Consider the following 19,431-nt stretch of genomic DNA (forward strand, 5'->3'; position numbering starts at 1 on the left):
CAGGGCGCGATCCTGGAGACCCGGGATCGAGTCCCACGTCGGGCTCCCGGTGCATGGAGCCTGCTTCTCCCTCTGCCTATGTCTCTGCCTCTCTCTCTCTCTGTGTGTGACTATCATAAATAAATTTAAAAATTAAAAAAAAAGTACCTCTGTTTTAAAAAATAATAATAATAAAAAATAAAAGCTTCTACTGGGACACCTGGGTAGCTCAGTGGTTGAGCATTTGCGTTCAGCTCAGGGCGTGATCCCCGCGTCCCAGGATCGAGTCCCGCGTCAGGCTCCCCTGCATGGAGCCTGCTTCTCCCTCTGCCTATGTCTCTGCCTTTCTCTGTGTGTATCAGAATATTACCTGATACGTGAATAATAAATAAAATATTCTCATGAATAAATAAATAAAATCTTAAAAGAAAAAAAAAGCTTCTACCGGATCCTCATTGCCCACCAAACAGTCCCAACTCCATTGCATGCCATGCAATACTCCTACATTCAAAACCCAGCCTAACCCTTAAACCTTAGCTCCTGCCACTCCCAAACTCTACTTCCTTTGCTCAATCTCTAGTCACAGAACTTACTCTTTCCTGAACATTACACTCCTTTCACACTTCTATGTCAGTGATTTGCTCTTTTTCTAGCCTAGAATATCATTTTCTTACTTCTCCTTCAGAACTCAGTTCAAAAAAAAAAAAAAAAAAAAAAGAACTCAGTTCAGGGGCACCTAGGTGGCTCAATCAGTTAAGCATCTGCCTTCGGCTCAGGTCATGATCCCAGAGTCCTGGAACTGATCCTTGCTGAGCGGAAGCCTCCTTCTCCCTCTCCCTCTGCCATTTCTCCCTGCTTGTGCTCTCTCTCTCTCTCTCTCTCTCTCTCTCTCTCTCAAATAAATAAAATTTTAGGGGTGCCTGGGTGGCTCACTAATTAAGTGTCTGCCTTAGGCTCGGGTCATAATCTCAGAGTTCTGGGATCAAGCTCCAGGTGCAGGGCTCCCTGCTCGGTGGGGAGTCTGCTTCTCCCTCTGCCTCTGCCCCTCCCCAACTCATGCACACAGTCTCTCTCTCCTTCAAATTAATAAACAAAATCTTTTAAAAAATATTTATTTACTCATGTGAGACACAGACTGAGAGAGAGAGGCAGAGAATTAATTAAGAAATTAATGGGTAAAATCATCACAGCTACTTTTTAAGATGGCTTCCTTATGACTCAATATGCATTAGATTTACAGTAGACTTATGTACTGACTCATATGAGTTGATGTATATTCAGAAAACATAAAGAGACTTTTTAAAAAATTTATTAATTTAAGCAATCCCTACACCCAACATGGGGCTTGGACCCACAACCCCAGGATCAAGAACTGCACACTCTACCAAGTGAACCAGTCAGGTACCCCAAAGAGACTTTTTCATATTGTCCCAAGTCAAGCTCAATTAGAAAGGGAAATTTTCAAGGCACCTGAGTAGCTCAGTCAGTTGAGGATCAAACTCTTAGATCTCAGCTCAGGTCATGATCTTGGGGTCATGGGATCAAGCCCTACTTGTCCCTCTCCTTCCCCCTCTGCCTTTCCCCAACATGCTCTCTGTCAAAGAAATAAGTAAATAAAATCAGAAAGAAAGACAAAGAAAGAAAGAAACAAAGAAAGAAAGAAAGAAAGAAAAGAAGGAAGGAAGGAGGGAAATTTTCATAGAGTAAAAAAACATTCTAAAGCCAAATAAATTTTATTTTTGTACTGGCCAAAACGCTATTCTCCAATCACCATGAATAATTCAGGCTTGATACAATGCTTTTTTTTTTTTTTTTTTTAAAGATACCGATGACACTGAGTCACAATATTGAGACATATCACGTACTATCTTGGTATGATAGAGAAAATTCCATTTTGATTCAGCTCCTATAAAAAAAATTCTTTACTTCAATTAAAATATACTCTGGGGGTATAAAAAGAACCAGACCTGAAGGATGACCAGAATCTCAGCATTCTTTTTCTCCAGGGCTATGTCAAAAGCAGATTTATCAAACTTGCTGAAAGCATGGACATCAGCTCCATATTTGATAAGTAGCTCTACAACATCTCGATGGTGGTGCTCTGTAGCCCAATGTAAAGCTGTCATCTTCAGCATGTCCTTGGCATTGACATCTGCACCATTCTGTCACAGAACAATAATTTTTTTTCAAATAGGCACTGGTTATGGTAGCAGAGGTGCAAGATCCCATCACCCAAATAAAGAGAATTTCCATAAATATTACACATATTCAAATTTATATCACATAGAAATATCAAAGGGAAAAACATTCTTCAAATTCTCCTGAATGATGACAGACATAATGTCTTCAATGAGTAGGTCTTCTAAGGACAACTGGAAAATTATAACAGATCGGAAAGAAAGGGGAAAAGAACAGATTTTTGTTGCATTTATTAAGGGAGCTGAGTTCCTACAAAAATAGGCATAAGTACAGAGAACACCTGCAGGAAGGGAATGAAGAAAAATCAATAAAGTCTGCTTAGCCTGTAAAAGATTAGAAACAAAATCCTCATTGCCATGCTCTTGAAAGAGACACAAGTCTATACTATGAACTATCCTAAACTTAATCTTTCATAGTCTAGTTTCTTGCAACCTGTTTACGTAAGAAAACAGTGAGGTGGGTGTCTCTTTTACAATATAGATCTGCCACTATTACCCTAACAAGCAGTTCCACGATGTGCGCGTGTCCATCAGCTGCAGCCATGTGCAAAGGGGTCCTGTCCACTTTGGTCCGGGCATCCCTGCTAACGCCTGCTCGAAGGAGCACTTCTGCTGTGGAATAATGACCATACTGGGCTGCAAGGTGGAGGGGTGATGTTCCAAGCTGTGGGAAAATAATACTCATTGCATATCAACTGTGTGCAGAGTCCTAAATCACTACTGGAGGGACACAAATGAACAAGAGTGAGAATTGATTGTGCAATAGGAGTAAACAATATTAATTAAGAAATTAACATACTAACAGGCAAATAAATATACCACCAATTAAATTAGTGCTTATAATGGATTTAAGTCAGATGGATTTATCAGGCAAGATTCTCTAAAGGATATGATGTTAAGCTAAGCTTAGAAAAAGGTAAAGAAAAAAATGTATAAACAAGAACATTCTGTATTGGGGTAAAGGAAAAGGATAAGCAGGTTCAAAATAATTCTTAGGGGCAGCCCTGGTGGCGCAGCGGTTTAGTGCCGCCTGCAGCCCAGGGCGTGATCCTGGGGACCCTAGATCGAGTCCCATGTCGGGCTCTCTGCATGGAGCCTGCTTCTCCCTCTGCCTGTGTCTCTGCCGCTCATTCTCTCTCTGTGTCTCTCTGAATAAATAAATAAAATCTTAAAAAAAAAATTCTTAGGAAAAGGCCGAGATTAGAAAATTACCGAGATTTGGTGTGCAAATTTAATTGGCTGGAATAGAAGTCTGCTGCCATAGTAAAGCAAAGCAAAAAGACTGATGAGATGAAGAGGCAATAAAATTTTAGCAATGTCTGACAACAACAATAAGTCTGTATCATCTCAAAGTAAATTCTGTTAAGAGTTAGCTATCTTTAGCCACTTTGGCCAGAGATCTATTCCTTTCTTTGTGTTAGGTTCTTTATTTTAAGCTTCTGTTGTTTATTCTTTGCATTTCATATATGTTCAGCCTCTCTGCCTGACTAGATTTAATTCACATTGCTCTTTTCAAGTCTATTAATAGAAATGCTAATCTCATAGGTTTCCTTTTCTTCCTTTTCGTGAAGTGCTAAGAACCTGCTGGCCTCTTGATTTATGAATTAATCACCCCAGGATAGAAGACATTGGCTCACTGAATTGTTAAAATTAGGCAATGGTGGAGTGCCTGGCTGGCTCAGTCAGTAAAGCATGTGACTCTTGATCTCAGCATTGTGAGTTTGAGCCTCATATTGGTATACAGATTACTTAAAAATAAATTCTTTGGGGGAAAAAAAAAAGGAAGAGGTTGCCAACAGCACATGTTGGGAGTAAACAAAAGAGTTTACCCAGTCTGTGGTGCAGAGATTACTTTAAAAAATAAAAATAATTAAGTTAGGCAACGCTTATAAAATCTCTCTTCAAGCTGGCTGCCTAGGCTTGTGAATTTACACCTTCCTCTTAATGTTTTGTTTTGTTTTTTTTTAAGATTTTATTTATTCATGAGAGACACACAGAGAAAGGCAGACACAGGCGGAGGGAGAAGCAGGCTCCCTGTAAGAAGCCTGATACAGGAATGGATCCTGGGACCCCAGGATCATGACCTGAGCTGAAGGCAGATGCTCAACCACTGAGCCACCCAGGTGAATCTCCTCTTAATGTTTTTTAACAGTGGTAAAAAGGAAACACAATGCCTAGACTATTCCTGATTAACCAGGACACTTTAGAAAAAAGGAAACAAGTAGTTTATTAGTTTAGAAATGCACTCTTATTATACTGATTTTGTTTAATTTCTAGCCAATTACAGAAACCTATAACCTAAAAGTACACTCCAGGGAGAATTATACCTTCAGAAAACACTCTAAAAAGCATTATAGAAAATCACAAGTATATAATACCTTACAATTACTACGTATATATCCATAGGAGACTCTTGCAATTTGGAAAACTAGAAGACTATTACATATTCAGATGAAACAAAGAAAATAAAACTCTTGTATGGGTAATGAGGCAGAAAGGGAATAAAGCAAAATCAAGAGTCTATCGAGCCTTTAAGAAAAAGGTTGGGGGCATGCCTCATTATTTAGTCAGTAGAATGTGCAATTCCTGATCTCAGGGTTGTGAGTTCAAGGCCCACATTGGGTATAGAGATTATTTAAATATAAAATCTTTGGGGGGAAAAAAAGGAAGAAATTGGTAACAGCACACATTGGGAATAATTAAAAGAGCTTACCCAATCTGTTGTGAATGGGGCGCCATTTGCCATCAATGTTCTCACTTCATCATCTTGGCCTTTTCTTGCTGCTTCTAGCAACCTCTTCCCCAAGTCCACCAAAGACATCTTTATGCATAGGAACAGAAGTTTTCAGGAAGCTATCACACAAGGAAAGTTGCCTGTAAAATGTTTTTAGAAGACCTCTACTCTAGTATTAAAATATATGTAAGATACTTCTCAAGCTGATTATCCAGTAGGGTGCTTCCTTTCTACCTCATCTAACACAATCAAATATTTGGGAATGTTTCAGGCCCTAAATAATAGTTCCCTAATATTCAATATTCAGAAAAATACTTTGGAAATCTGTTCAACATATTGCCACCTCTCTAGCTTAAGAAATCAGTAAAACAGGGATCCCTGGGTGGCGCAGCGGTTTGGCGCCTGCCTTTGGCCCGGGGCGCGATCCTGGAGACCCCGGATCGAGTCCCACGTCGGGCTCCCAGGGCATGGAGCCTGCTTCTCCTTCTGCCTGTGTCTCTGCCTCTCTCTCTCTCTCTCTGTGACTATCATAAATAAATAAAAATCAAAAAAAATTAAAAAAAAAAAGAAATCAGTAAAACAGCATTTCATCCCTTTGAAACAACAATGCGTAGAAATATTATGTCACAACAAAAAATGATGAATAGACATACCAAGGATATTCAGACTCATGTATATAGCAGACATTTTTTCAAAAATGAACAAAGAGAGCCTGCCACTTCAAGGAAAACAATTGACAGTATTTACTAACAATTATTATGATTTGAGCTTTTAAGCAAAATTAGAATTTTGAGAAACTTAAATCCACCACTATGAGTTGATAGTTTCCTGCAGACTTTTTTTTTTTTTTTAAGATTTTATTTATTTATTCATAGAGACAGAGAGAGAGGCAGAGACACAGGCAGAGGGAGAAGCAGGCATCATGCAGAGAGCCTGACGTGGGACTCGATCCAGGGTCTCCAGAATCACGCCCTGGGCTGGCAGGCGGCACTAAACTGCTGCACCACCAGGGCTGCCCCCCCCCAATCTTTTAAAAAAAATATATTTTATTTATTTATTCATGAAAGATGCAGAGAGAGAAGCAGAGACATAAGCAGAAGGAGAAGCAGGCTTCCCACGGGGATCCTGATGTGGGGCTCAATCCCAGGAACAGGGGATCCCTGGATGGCTGAGCGGTTTAGTGCTTGCCTTCGGCCTGGGGCGTGGTCCTGGAGACCTGGGTCCCGCGTCCGGCTCCTCGCGTGGTCTACCTCTGCCTGTGTCTCTGCCTCTCTCTCTCTGTGTCTCTCATGAATAAATAAATAAAATCTTAAAAAAAAAAAATCCCAGGAACACTGGGATCACCACTTGACCCCAAGGCAAAGGCTCAACCACTGAGCCACCCAAGTGCCCCACAAACTTTTCTTTTTTTTTAAAAGACTTTATTTAGGGCAGCCCCGGTGACACAGCGGTTTAGCGCCGCCTGCAGCCCAGGGCGTGATCCTGGATCGAGTCCCATGTCCGGCTCTCTGCATGGGAGACTGCTTCTCCCTCTGCCTGTGTCTCTGCCTCTTTCTCTCTCTCTCTCTCTCTCTCTCTGTCTCTATGAATAAATAAATAAAATCTTAAAAAAAAGATTATATTTATTTATTCATGAGAGATACACAGAGAGAGGCAGAGACACAGGCAGAGGCAGAAGCAGGCTCCTTTTGAGAAGCCCAATGTGGGACTCAATCCCAGGATCCTGGGATCACAACCTGAGCCAAAGGCAGATGCTCAACCATTGAGCTACCAAGCATCCCCCCACAAACTTTTCTGATGAAATTAGTGGTGATACTAATAAATGTGATTTTTAAATATTGTATAATAAGGGCAGCCTGGGTGGCTCAGCGCCACCTTCAGCCCAGGGTGTGATCCTGGAGTCCTGGGATCGAGTCCCATGTCAGGCTCCCTGCATGGAGCCTGCTTCTCCCTCTGCCTGTGTCTCTGTCTCTCTCTCTCTGTGTGTGTCTCTCACGAATAAATAAAATCTCACAAAAAAAAAAAAAAAAAGAAAGAAAAAACTGCCACTTTCTCCAGTTTTTGTGGAGCATCAAAGAACACCCATGATTACCTGAAAAAGCTATTAAAATATTCCTCCTTGGATAGAACTGGAGGGTATTATGCTGAGTGAAATAATCACTTGGAGAAGTACTATCATCACATGGTTTCACTCATACGTGGAATATAAGAAATAGTGAAAAGGATTATAAGGGAAAGGAGGGGAACTCAGTGGGAAAAATTAAGAGATTCCTAACTCTGGGAAACAAAGAAAGGGTTGCAGAAGGGTAAGTGGGTGGGGATGGGGTAACTGGGTGATGGGCAATGAGGAGGGCAATTGATGGGATGAGCACTGGGTGTTATACTCTATGCTGGCAAATTGAATTTAAATTTTTAAAAAATGTAAATAATAAATAAATAAAATACTCCTCCTTTCTCCAAGTACCTATAGCAAGAGATTATGTGCAATAGTAATTATGAGGATGCAACTGTTTTCTATTAAGCCAGAAGTTAGAGAGATTTGCAAAAATAAAGAACAATGCCATTCCATTCCTTTCATTATTAACTTGGAAGACATATTTTTTCATAAAAATGTGTTATTTATGTTAACTTGTACAGGATTTACTATCGTATTTTAATTAGTGAACATTTATTTTTTATTTTTTTAAAAGATTTTCTTTATTTATTCATGAGAGAGACACAGAGAGAGAAAGAGGCAGAGACACAGGCAGAGGGAGAAGCGCGTGGAGCCTGACGTGGGACTCGATCCTGGGTATCCAGGATCACACACTGGGCCAAAGGCAGGCGCCAAACCGCTGAGCTGAGCCACCCGGGCTGCCCTAATTAATGAACATTTAAAAACTAACTTCTAAAACATTTAATCCCAATAGATCTAACACACTGTAGTCCTCAATAATTTTTAAGCATTTTTTAAAAAATATTTTACTTATTTACTCATGAGAGACACAGAGAGACAGAGATACACAGGCTGAGGGAGAAACAGGCTCTCTGCAGGGAGACCAAAGCAGGACTGGATCCCTGCACCCTGGGATTACCACCTGAGTGGAAGGCAAACACTCAACTACTGAGCCACCAAGGCACCCAGTTTTTAAGAATATATACAAGTTCTGAAACCAGAAAATTTTAGAATCATTGGCTTAGGCAAATCATTTAGCCACCTTGTGATTTAATTATATTGCCTGACATAGGACTAGATCCCAGGGTCTCCAGGATCACGACCTGGGCTGCAGGTGGTGCTAAACCGCTGCACCACCGGGGCTGCCCCTAAGATTTTCTTTATTTGAGAAAGGGAGGAATGGAGAGCTTGCGTGGGGAGGGGGGAGGGAGGGCGGGGCAGAGGGAAAGGGGGAGGGAGAGGAGACCCAGTGCTGTGCAGAGCCTGACACAGGGCTCCATCCCACAACCCCAAGATCATGACCCAAACCAAAATGGAGTCCAATGCTCAATCCACTGAGCTACTCAGGTGCCCCCACTTTTCTTTAATCATATTTGTGAGCCCATGTATCAGTACCACTAAATGGCAACTGACCCATACTTGTCATCCCATTCTTTAAACAGGCCATGAAAAGCCTTATTTCTTACTATACAAAGATAAACTTTGGGATTAGAATGTAAGTAAGGTGTTATATTCATCACCTGATATAAAAAAGGTCTCCTAGAAGTGTGTTCAAGGTCCTTTTCTCCCTTATCCTTCACTTTTTCTAGTTAATCTGAAACATCTATCCAAAATAAAAGTAAAATGTATCTTTAAAATAACAGCAATGGGAGGTGGGGGGGGGCAGACTATGTGCCATTCTCCCATATCCTACCTCAATACTGACAATACCCACCAGACAAGAGATGTAGCCAGAGTCAGGAGGACAGTCCAGGCACTTTCAAGCTCCCTGATTATTATTTTTTAAATATTTTGTTTATGGGACGCCTGGGTGGCTCAGCAGGTGAGCGTCAGCCGTCAGCCTTCAGCCCAGGGCGTGATCCTGGAGTCCCAGATCGAGTCCCACGTCAGGCTCCCTGCATGGAGCCTGCTTCTCCCTCTGCCTGTGTCTCTGCCTCTCTCTGTGTGTGTATCTCTCATGAATAAATAAAATCTTAAAAAAGAAAAAAAAGATTTTATTTATTATTTGACAGAGAGAACGCATATGTAGGCAGAAGAGCAGGCAGAGGGAGAGGGAAAAGCAGGATCCCCGCTGAGCAGGGCGCAGGACCCAGGACCCTGGGATCATTCATGACCTCAGCAGAAGGCAGATGTTTAAGCAACTCAGCCCCCCTCTCCCCAGATTATTTGAAAACATAGATGTACCTCTACTTCCTCTATATATGAACTAAAGAAAAAATCTTATCTAATTTATCTCTAAGGATTTTGGAGATGAATAAAGTACCTACCCACTCCCCCTCCCAAACAAACATACAAGAACTCTGAGTAAGTGTTTTAATACTTGATGAATTGTTTGAGCTCTTGACAACAAAGTACTCTATTATCACAGAGTAATTACATTTGTTGATATAATAATTTGGGTGAGGCAGTTCTTTCACTGTTACCAGATGGTATGAAATAGATGTTTAAGAACATCTCCATTGGGCCGGATGGGTCACGACGGAAATATGGTCCCAGACGACCAAAAATGTTGTTAAATTGTTGGAGGGTAAGCCACAGAATGTCCTTTTCCACAGATGCTTAAGACAGAAAGAAGACCTTCTGGGAAGACGGAGAGGAACGGATAATCTCTGCTGCTCAAGGGACTCTGTGAGAACAGGAAAACGCTAAAGAGGAGACGTGGAACGAAGATCCGACCTCTCCTCGGTTTCTATTGCACATGTCTCCACCGGCCGCCAGCTGTGCAAACAACTGTGCAGCACCGGGGGGGCGGGCTCGCGCTGCTCTTTTGCCCAGATTGAGCTCAATCAAAATCTCTGGCTATTACTGAGGTCAGAGAACTGGGAGTCCCCGATTTCTCCTCCAACGCAAACAACAACGTGGTCTTTCTCGAAGAAGAGTCGGTGGGGGCGAGGAGCCAGGGCCTCAGCCCAGGGGGGCTGCCCCCTAGCGGTCACCCCTGCGGCCCTCGCGGCCCCGGGTCCAGCTCCCCAGCCCCAGGTCTTACACCCACCCCCTCCTTCACCTCCTCCCAGTCCCCTCCCCTTCCTCCCGGCAGCATCCCCTTCCTCTTCGTCCCCTCCTCGAGCCGCCCTCGCTCCGGTGAAGGGCGCCGCTCCGTCTGCACCCAGAAGTCCGGGGCTGCGCCGGGACGCTGTGCAAGTATCACAGCAGTCTCCCTCCCGGCCCCGACGCCCCCCAGAGTCCGCACATCTTCTTCCTCCTCACCTCCTCGTCCGGGACGCTGCCGGCCGCGCTTTCACCGAGCCCGCCAGTTTGGTCCCGTTTCCTTCTCTAAGACTCCCTGTCACTGACGGTTACTTTTTGGCCTTTTCATATATACATATTTTGGGGGCCTTTAACCCCCCCTCGTGGAGAAATGGAGGCAACAAAATGGCGGACCCGGAAGTGAAGGCTCAGAGAATACGATTTCTGGCGGAAGGATCTGTGAGGAGAAATTGACGAGAAAAGCCCACATTTACATCGGAGCAGAAAAGCGATGCATCTCTGAGTCTCATTTTGTTTCCACTGAAGGTTTTTTTGACGTGGAAGAGTGTATATCTGAGATAATCCAAACGGGACTATTTGACGGGGCGGAGGATTGTTGATGGCGTGTCTTACGTGCCTTGTAGTCCCGGCAGGGGACGGAAGCGCTGGGTTCTTTTGGCGCCAAGAGCCCGGAAAGTGCGGAGGAGCAGTCGGAATCTGCGCGGGGCATTCGCCTGTTTGGTATCCTGTCCCGGGACCAACTTGAAGGTTGACGGCAAAACTTTGTTTCCCTGTCTTTACCTCGGGTGCAGCGGTTGGGACGTTCCCGGCTTTGCGTGCGGATTGAACTCCGGTGTCCTGACGGTGGTATTTCCAATTTACAGCTTGAATGTAAGGCCCCCGGGACCGGGCTGTCTGCTCATAGTGAACCGGATGATGGAGCCGTTTCTGTGGAGAGGCTCGGAAGGGGACACAGCCTGAATTTGCAGATCCTCTCACACACCTTACACACCAAATAGCTCCCATCTTCACCCACCAGTCGCCACTCCCTAAGGGCAGTGAAAAATGGGAAAGAAGCCCTTAAATAAGTGAACACAAGGAAAGGACAAGTCACGGCTCCACTCTATTCGGTTTTGGCTTCTGTCGTTTATGGTGGGCTTTCAAAGGCCACGGAGGTTCTCGCGTCTACCTCCTTTTCTGAACTTGCTCGGGTCGCCTCTAAAGTATCTACGGCATCCTGGCCGTTTTCGATCCATTTTGATACTTATGGTTTCCCTTTTTGAGTCAAAATCTTATTTAATTACTGTTCACGTTCTCTATTTGAAAGTTCAAATAGTTGGATTGTTTTCTTATTTTTTGTTTGTTTTTTAATGAGACGAGTTGTAAATAACCAGATAACATATTTTGGTGAATTATATTCGTTTCTTAGGCACCTAGACTGAGATAATGAAGGGCATACTTGGTGCCACAGGTGCCTTCTGAGACATCTAGGATTATTACCTCAGTATGTAGCCAGTGGTCAAGTAGAAAAGTGGTTGGTTGCAGCTTTCTTCCTAAATTATAATTTTTTTAAAAGGTTTATTCGTTCATGGGCAGCCTGGGTGGCTCAGCGGTTTAGTGCTGACGTCGGCCGAGGGCGTGACCCTGGAAACCCGGGATCCGGTCCCACGTCGGGCTTCCTCCGGGGAGCCTGCTCACTCCCTCTGCCTGTGTCTCTGCCTCTCTCTCTCTCTTTCTCTCAGTCTGTGTATCTCATGAATAAATAGATCTTTTTTTTTTTTTCAAAGATTTTACTTATTCATGAGAGTGTGTACACAGAAAGAGGCAGAGACAGGCAGAGAGAGTGAGCAGGCCCCCTGCAGGAAGCCCGATGCGGACTCTTCGATCCCAGGTTCCAGGATCACGACCTGAGCTGAAGGCAGGCGCCCCACCGCTGAGCCACCCAGGCGTCCCCTAAATTATAATTTTAAGTTGATTTTACCTTTTTTTTTAATACCTATCCAACTTGCAGTTCATCATTTTTAATATATAAAGGCTACAGGAAAAATTGTTCCTTTATTGAAAAGTATAATATAGAAGCGTAAGGGAAAAAGCAAGGCTAATTTCAGAGATCTCTTCTTTTTGAAGAGAGAGAAAACTAGAATCCAGTTCTGGGATTGAATGCCTTTATTAAAGAAATGAGTGGATGGCAGCACAAATCAGCGGCAATAATTTTGGAATGAGGGGACAAGGTGTAAGGTCATAATGTGATTGTTTCATGGTCTCAAAGCTGAAGAACTGTGCCTGAGGCTCATTGATCAGTATCATACATTGCAGATGCTGGGCAAGACTAGAATACTAAAGACCAAACTCTGCCTTTTAGAAACGGAATCAAAACCTAACAAGTTATCGTAGTCAGAAAGATTGCGTCTTAAGAAGTGAACTTGGAGTCATTTTCCTGAAGAGTTTTGAGTTATGGGCAAAATTGCAAAGTGAGTAGGCTTGAAGAAGGTACAACCTTTTGAGAATGTACTTATTTCTAAAATGATTCAATGCTGTCCCCTATTTTCGTTTTTCCATGATGTATTATTTCCTCTTGTTTTATACTTTTAACTACCCCCACTTTCTCTGAGAGAAAGTGTATTACAAGGAGCAGGATCAAATAGCAGAAGACATAGCATAGGCTTTTAGAAATCCGATAACCTCAAATGAAAACTTGTAAGGTTTCTTCATCAACCCTGGAAGAAAGATTTGTGTTTACTGATCCAGAGCAGGAAATTAAATTTGAGCAATTTCTAAAGCTGTTTAAAATGAAGTAAAAAAAAAAAAAAAAAAAAAAAAAAATCAATCCTCCATTTTGTACTACTGTGCTACTCTCTGGTGCCTCCACCAGGCCTGTTTTCTGAATTAACATCTGCGGGGGGGGGGGGGGGGGGGATCCCTGTGATCCAATCAATACTCCATTCCTTGAACCCTTTCCTTTGTGGCTTAAGGGCTCTTGAGAGAAACCAGTAAGATAAATAAATAAATACATAAATAAATAAACACAACACAACTCTGGCAGATTCATCAGCACCACCTCAACACAATAGAGAGGAAAGAGCAAGATTAATAGGAGAAAAGGGTGGAAAGGAAGGGGCTTGAAAGGGAAGGCAGTGAGGGCAAGGTGGTGGGAGAGAAGTCTTGGGCTTAAAGCAAGTCCAGTTCAAAGGAGTGGATGCTGGCAATAGGAGCTCTCCAGAAGTTGAAGGTGCTGTATTCAAGGAGGGCATCGCCTTCGGAATTCTTCTCCTGTTCTACTCCAGTTGCTTGCCCGGTCATTTTGCCAGTGCTGCTGTCTTTGATCTTGTAGATGGATGTATCTGACAGACCCAGACCTTCCAGCTCCGACAGATCCAGTTCTGGAATGGGCATCCTCCAGAAAAGAAAGGAGCTGTACTGGCTACTCACAGGGTCCCTCATAACTTCCTAGAAAGAAACCATTTGTTAATCTTCATGCTACTGCAGTCTCTTTATGACCCCTGGCCTTTCCTTACTTAAAAACTTAACATCCTAAAAAAAAAAAAAAAAAAAACTTAACATCCTGGGATGCCTGGGTGGCTGGGTGGTTGAGCATCTGCCTTCAGCTCAGGGCGTGATCCTGAGGTCTGGGGATCCAGTCGTGCACTGGGGTCGTGGCAGGGAGCCTGCTTCTCCCTCTGCCTATGTCTCTGCCTCTCTCTATGTCTCTCATGAACAGATAAAATCTTAAGAAAACAAAACAAAAAAAAACATTTGCATCCTCATTTGCCACTGTACATGATCCCAATTCCCTAGGACAAGCTTTGGGAACCCTTCCTTTATTACTGTCTTCTACCATTTCTAATCTTCTCCCCATCTTGGGATGACTTAATTCACTGCCTACTGCTGCTTCAAGTCAATCTTGGGTCTGGTTTTCAAGGCTTTCTAGAATTTGGCCCCATCCTTCCTAGCAGTAGCACATTCTCTGCTAGTTATGCTTATTCTTGCTTAACTTTCCCTACTCTCCATCTTTTTTTTTTTTAAGCTTACTATACCTATCACCAGTTTATTATAAAAGAATATAACTCAGGAACAGCAGATGGAAGAGATGCACAAGGCTACATGTAGGGAAAGGGTGCAGATCTTCCATGCCCTCTCCAGGTATACCACTCTCCCCTCCTCTCCATGTGTTTTCACCAACCTGGAAGCTCCTCTCTACTCCATCTTTTTTTTTTTTTTTTAAGATTTTATTTATTTAATCATGAGAGACAGAGAGAGATCTAGAGGGAAAAGCAGGCTCCTTGCAGGGAGCCCAATGCAGGACCCTGGGGTCACAACCTGAGCTGAAGGCAGACACTCAATCACTAAGCCACCCAAGCATACCTCTACTCTCCATCTTAAAATACTACCCAAGTTTCAAGACTACTAGAGGAGTCCCTAGAAGAATTCAAGTCCTTAGAGGAATCTTTCCCCTGAACTTACCATGTTGGTAAATAATCAATGTTTTCCTGACTTTGATTTAATAGGTACCTCTAAAAAGGGCTTCCGTGACATTTCTGGTTTCAGTTTTCCTCCCTGCCTTCTAAACCCTACTACAAACTCAACTTTCCCAGGAGGACTTCCTTCAACTTACTCAACTGACCCCACCCTATTATATCTTCCAGCATTTCTGCCAACACCCTGTAGAGTTTTACCTGACCGTATCATTTTGGGGCTACAGATCACGGTTATATGTCTTGTATAGGGATAGTCTTTCTCCTTCGAGAACCAGAGTTTCCCTAAAGGTAAAAACCAGTCTACTTTCTACCTTCTTCACAAGTGCTGGGCTTTGCACACAAAAGACATTTGAGGCTGCTGATTAATTTTCTCTCACTATTTAATATAACCCATACCTTGTCACCCCCATCTATTAGCCCACAGGTAGGCCTTAACAGCCTGTATTTCTCTCTAGCCTACCTCTCCAAAATAAAACCCAGGTGGCTCAAAGGACTTTCCTATGCCTTCCTATAACAAGACTTTTTTCTCTGATCCCAATGCTAGATTATACCTGAGAGCAAATGGATTGGAAATTCCAGGTATGGACAGTAAGCGTTTAGATTGGAAGGACAAAGTCCCTTGACAGAATTAGATACTTTTCCATACTTTAATGAGTATTCCTATCACCTTTTCTGCTCATCCCACCCACACCCTGATTTTATATGACTATTATACCTCCTGCACCCTGCTGGTTACTAGCCAAGGGAAGGGGCAAAAGCATTAGTTTAAATATTCCCAAAGAAACGGAAGGAACATTCCATTGCCTCCAAAAATAGAACCCTGCTTTAAAAGGCCTTCTCCTAGTAGACTCCATTGGCTCTTACCAGGCCTCGAGGCTCCTAAATAGTGGCCTTAAATAGGTTCCCAACTGCCTCCATAAAATGTGTTAAGCGAACATAATAACCACTGCACTACAGAAACTCTATAACCCCAGATAACGTGAATTGTCTCAATGAAAGCCAAAAAAGAAAGCCTTAATCGAGAGCATACTTATGTGTGAGTGTAGGGCCTTTAGGATTGGACAGTGGACAGACTAGGATGTTATTTAATGTTAAAAGCCAGTTGTCAGTTGCTCTTTTTCTTCTGAGATTCAGGCCCCACAATAAACCCTGGGAACTGAGCATTACTCAGCTGAGAGCTGCTTAGAAGGAGGGTTATGTGGGGACTGGAACAGGGTGGGGGAGCATGTTAGAAAGGTGAGGTCATGATCCTGTGATACTCAGCTCTGATCATCTCCACAGTAATTTGCAGAGACGTGTTCAGAAAGAGAGCTACACAAAATGGTTGTACCTCTCAGCCTACCAACTCCAGCTTCAGTCTGGGACTAGGGCGATCCCAAGATGCATATCTTAGGAACTGTCAGTGTTACAGCCTAATGACTCACCACAAGGATTCTTTCTTTTTCTTTCTTTCCTTCTTTTCCCAACATTACCAGTTATTTGTCTACCTTGCTGGCTTCTTTTATATCCCCTCCCTTACCAGTACCCCTCAGAGCAAGCTTAGTATAATACTGGGCACATAATAGGTTCTTTACAAAATAGAACAATATACAAAGCAAACAAACCATAGGATTTTAAAGCTAGAAAACACATTTGGGGTGCCTGGCTGGCTCAGTCGATGAAGTGTGTGACTCTTGATCTTGGATTGTGAGTTTGAGTCTCATGTTGGATGTAGAGATTACTTAAAAAATGAATAAATAACATAAATATATTCTGTGCTATAACATAGTGTATATTCAAAAAGAAAGAATGAAAACATATTAGAAAAAAAAAAAGAAAACATGTTAGAAATTATCTAATAACTTCTGAAGCCTTCTAGCCAGTTGGATCCAGGTCTGTTTCCCAATCTGGTCTTTTTTGATGTGCTGTACGTAGATAATTCCCACAGTTTTATATACCAATATCCTCAAAACTCGTAAGAATTCTTTTAGTTCCTGAAGAACACTCAGTGGATTAAGTGTTGATTGTTCCGTGATTCTCATCTGAATGATGAAAATGCAAAAGGCAGTAGAGAGCAAGCTAGAATCTGAGACAGGGAAAAAGCTCTTTGACAAATTGACTCCTTTTCTTTAAATCAGAGTATGGGGAATCCCTGGGTGGCTAAGTGGTATGGAGCCTGCTACTCCTGCCTGCGATGTGTTTCTCTCTCTCTCTTTCTCTGTATCTCTCATGATTAAATAAATAAAATCTTTAAAAAATAAAAATAAACCAGAGTATGTATAAAAATTGTCTAAACAATCTCTGAGTGTCTGGCAGAGTGTATCTTGCAATTAAAAATGCTAATGGAGGGGATCCCTGGGTGGCGCAGCGGTTTGGTGCCTGCCTTTAGCCCAGGGCGCGATCCTGGAGACCCGGGATCGAATCCCACGTCGGGCTCCCGGTGCATGGAGCCTGCTTCTCCCTCTGCCTGTGTCTCTGCCTCTCTCTCTCTCTCTGTATGACTATCAAAAATAAATAATTTTTAAAAAATGCTAATGGAGGGATTCCTGGGTGGTTCAGTGGTTTGGCGCCTGCCTTTGGCCCAGGGTGTAATCCTGGAACCCAGGATTGAGTTCTACGTTAGGCTCCCTGCATGGAGCCTGCTTCTCCCTCTGCCTGTGTCTCTGCCTCTCTCTCTGTGTGTCTCTCATGAATGAATAAATAAAAAATCTTAAAAAAAAAAAAGCTAAAGGAAACTTTATGAAATATTAACTCAAAAGGCCTAAAATCTCTAGCCATGCCATTAACTCAGAGACATTCTAGATGCACTCATTCTAGAAAGACACTCATACAAGCATGTATGGCATTTAAAATCAAGTCAGTATACAGAAAATTGAAACTCAAATACCATCTACATTATATTACATTCATTAGTAACGAAATTCTGGTACTTAATATAGTATGGATTTAATTCCCAAGTCGTCTTCTCTTCTCCAAATTTCTCCACCCATACCTTATCTTTCTTTACATTTCTTAAAGGGCTTAGACCACAATATATGCTCAAGAAATACTTCTTCATTTTAAATTATCCAGATATTTTAGTCAAAGGTAATTTCTAAATATCACCATCTATTCCTAGAGATACATGATTAGCAAATATGTAGTATAAAAAGGCACACTGTCCTTAAGCCACACAGACACACCCAAATTCCCTTTGTCTAGACCCTCCACAAGAACCCAAGGCCTGCCCAACAGGGCCTTGCTGTGTCATGCTGCCACCTGGGGGTGGGAGGGGGGAGGACCAGGGGTGGTGGTTGGAGGGGATGGAAGCTCTCTGGCATCTCATTATATTTGCCTCATTCTGGTATTGGATTTTCCTATTAGCCATGTCCTTGCCCCATCTATTCCCACGGAGCTGCAAATAAGCATTCCTTTTCCAGAATCTGCCACCATATGTAGCTTTTGTGGGCTGTACTGATTTCAATATGGGATCAGGCAATTCTCCAACAGAGGCTCCCACCTTCCTATCTCAAGCTGCCTCTTTCTTTGGAGCAAAGGTTTGAGATAGGGAGCAGGACACTTAAAAGAAAGGTCAGGATTGCTTTCAATATTATCTCATCCCTTCCCCCCAATTCCTTCCTATGGAGGCAAATCAGTTTGGGGTGAAGGTAGACACATCAGTGGAACTCTACAGATTAAAAAATATTTATATAGGTAAGTACAGGCTGGAGCAATACAAGAGAACTAGAGATTTCATCAAAAACAGGTAAAACCAATTATAGCTTAAAAAAGAAGATATAGATAAGGACTGAAGATCATAAAGCATATAAGACAAATTATAGGAAAATAGATACTTGAAATGAGATAAATGCTGAGAAATGATAGCTCCGTGTAAATTGTTAGAAATTAATGTCTGTGGATTAAAAGGCAAGGATGGAGATCTTAGCAAAGAGATAAAAAGATGACCAAAAATTATTCATTGTTCATAGTGCCCATTCTCTTGCACTGTCCCCTACCCTCATCCTAATTTGGGGTCTTCAAGCTAACCGCAAGCAGATGCTCTTCTCTCTCTTGGCACCCCCTTGCTCTCCTCCCCTCAATTTAGTTTACCTGTTATCAGCGAATTATTAGTGTGTTCCAAAGATGGAAGGAGTACCTCGGGGGCTCCGGCGTCTGCTCGGGGCTGGAGAAAAAGAAAGCTGTTGGGGTTTTGACGGCTTTGTCTTCTCACTCTCTCTCCCTCTCCGGTGGCTGAGTCTATCTGCTCAGTCTCCCCCTGCAATGCAGCCCCTCCTAAGAAGGGCGGAAGGACTCCCCGCCCCCTCCTTGCCTGACTCGGCTAATTCAAATGATAGGTTCCAGAACACTTTAGGGAGGGAGACAGGATTAAAGCATCTCCGTAGGCTTATTGGTCGGCACAATTATTCCCGAGCTCTTATAGCACCCCCATGCTGACTGGGGTGCAATGAATGAGCAGTTATTTGTCCCCTAATTTTAGACTTATGGATTAAAAAGCCTAACTCTCGATGACATATAGAGGAGTGCCCCTTTATTACCCAATTTAAGGATTTTTTTTTTAAAGATTTTATTTATTTATTCATGAGAGACACAGAGAGAGAGAGAGGCAGAGACACAGGCAGAGGGAGAAGCAGGCTCTATGCAGGGAGCCCGATGTGGGACTCGATCCCAGGTCTCCAGGATCACACCCCATAACGCAACGCTAAACCACTGCGCCACCGGGGTTGCCCCCAATTTAAGGATTTCAAGTTACGAAGTGTATTTTTGAGAATCAGAGAAATCTTCCATCCCTCCCTCCAATCCCTACTATTGCGCCTGGATGAACCAGCCCATGCCACTTTGGGTCCAGCGTCGGAGGACTGGGAAGGGTCCTGTGTGTGTGTTTGGGGGGTGCCTCTGCGAGGACTGGGGGGTGGGGTGTGCGTGTGTGCGAGTGTTGGGGAGTGC

The 19,431-nt window shown here is 42.9% G+C and overlaps 2 protein-coding genes across 6 annotated transcripts in view; both read right to left on the bottom strand.

The window, feature by feature from the left end:
• GABPB2 (GA binding protein transcription factor subunit beta 2) overlaps nt 1–10,413 on the bottom strand; it is a 30,473-nt gene extending 20,060 nt beyond the window's left edge. For 2 of the 4 annotated variants that reach the window (XM_041756498.1, XM_041756495.1), the window contains exons 1-4: nt 10,274–10,413; nt 4,891–5,030; nt 2,674–2,841; nt 1,947–2,141 (exon numbers count right to left, since the gene is read on the bottom strand). In XM_041756498.1, the coding sequence (XP_041612432.1) occupies nt 1,947–2,141; nt 2,674–2,841; nt 4,891–4,998 (471 nt within the window). In that variant the 5' untranslated portion in view covers nt 4,999–5,030; nt 10,274–10,413. Of the gene's footprint in view, nt 1–1,946; nt 2,142–2,673; nt 2,842–4,890; nt 5,052–10,273 lie in introns of all 4 variants that reach the window. The other 2 variants (XM_041756497.1, XM_041756496.1) reach the window with 2 other exon arrangements.
• A 1,771-nt stretch (nt 10,414–12,184) lies between these two features.
• MLLT11 (MLLT11 transcription factor 7 cofactor) lies at nt 12,185–18,795 on the bottom strand. Of its 2 annotated transcripts, none has more exons than XM_041757474.1 (2): nt 18,623–18,795; nt 12,185–13,480 (listed from the first exon to the last, which is right to left on the bottom strand). In XM_041757474.1, the coding sequence occupies exon 2, from the start codon at nt 13,472–13,474 to the stop codon at nt 13,202–13,204; it is 273 nt and encodes a 90-aa protein (XP_041613408.1). In that variant the 5' UTR covers nt 13,475–13,480; nt 18,623–18,795; the 3' UTR covers nt 12,185–13,201. The 2 variants fall into 2 exon arrangements, with proteins under 2 accessions (XP_041613408.1, XP_041613407.1); XM_041757473.1 differs by having other exon boundaries at nt 18,577–18,787.
• Between the last annotated feature and the right edge of the window lie 636 nt (nt 18,796–19,431).

Source organism: Vulpes lagopus, chromosome 5, assembly GCF_018345385.1.
Source record: "Vulpes lagopus strain Blue_001 chromosome 5, ASM1834538v1, whole genome shotgun sequence".
Taxonomy (NCBI): Eukaryota; Metazoa; Chordata; class Mammalia; order Carnivora; family Canidae; genus Vulpes; species Vulpes lagopus.

Coding starts and splice junctions, on each gene's coding strand:
- MLLT11 (XM_041757474.1), bottom strand. CDS start 13,474: ATGAGGGACCCTGTGAGTAGCCAGTACAGCTCCTTTCTTTTCTGGAGG.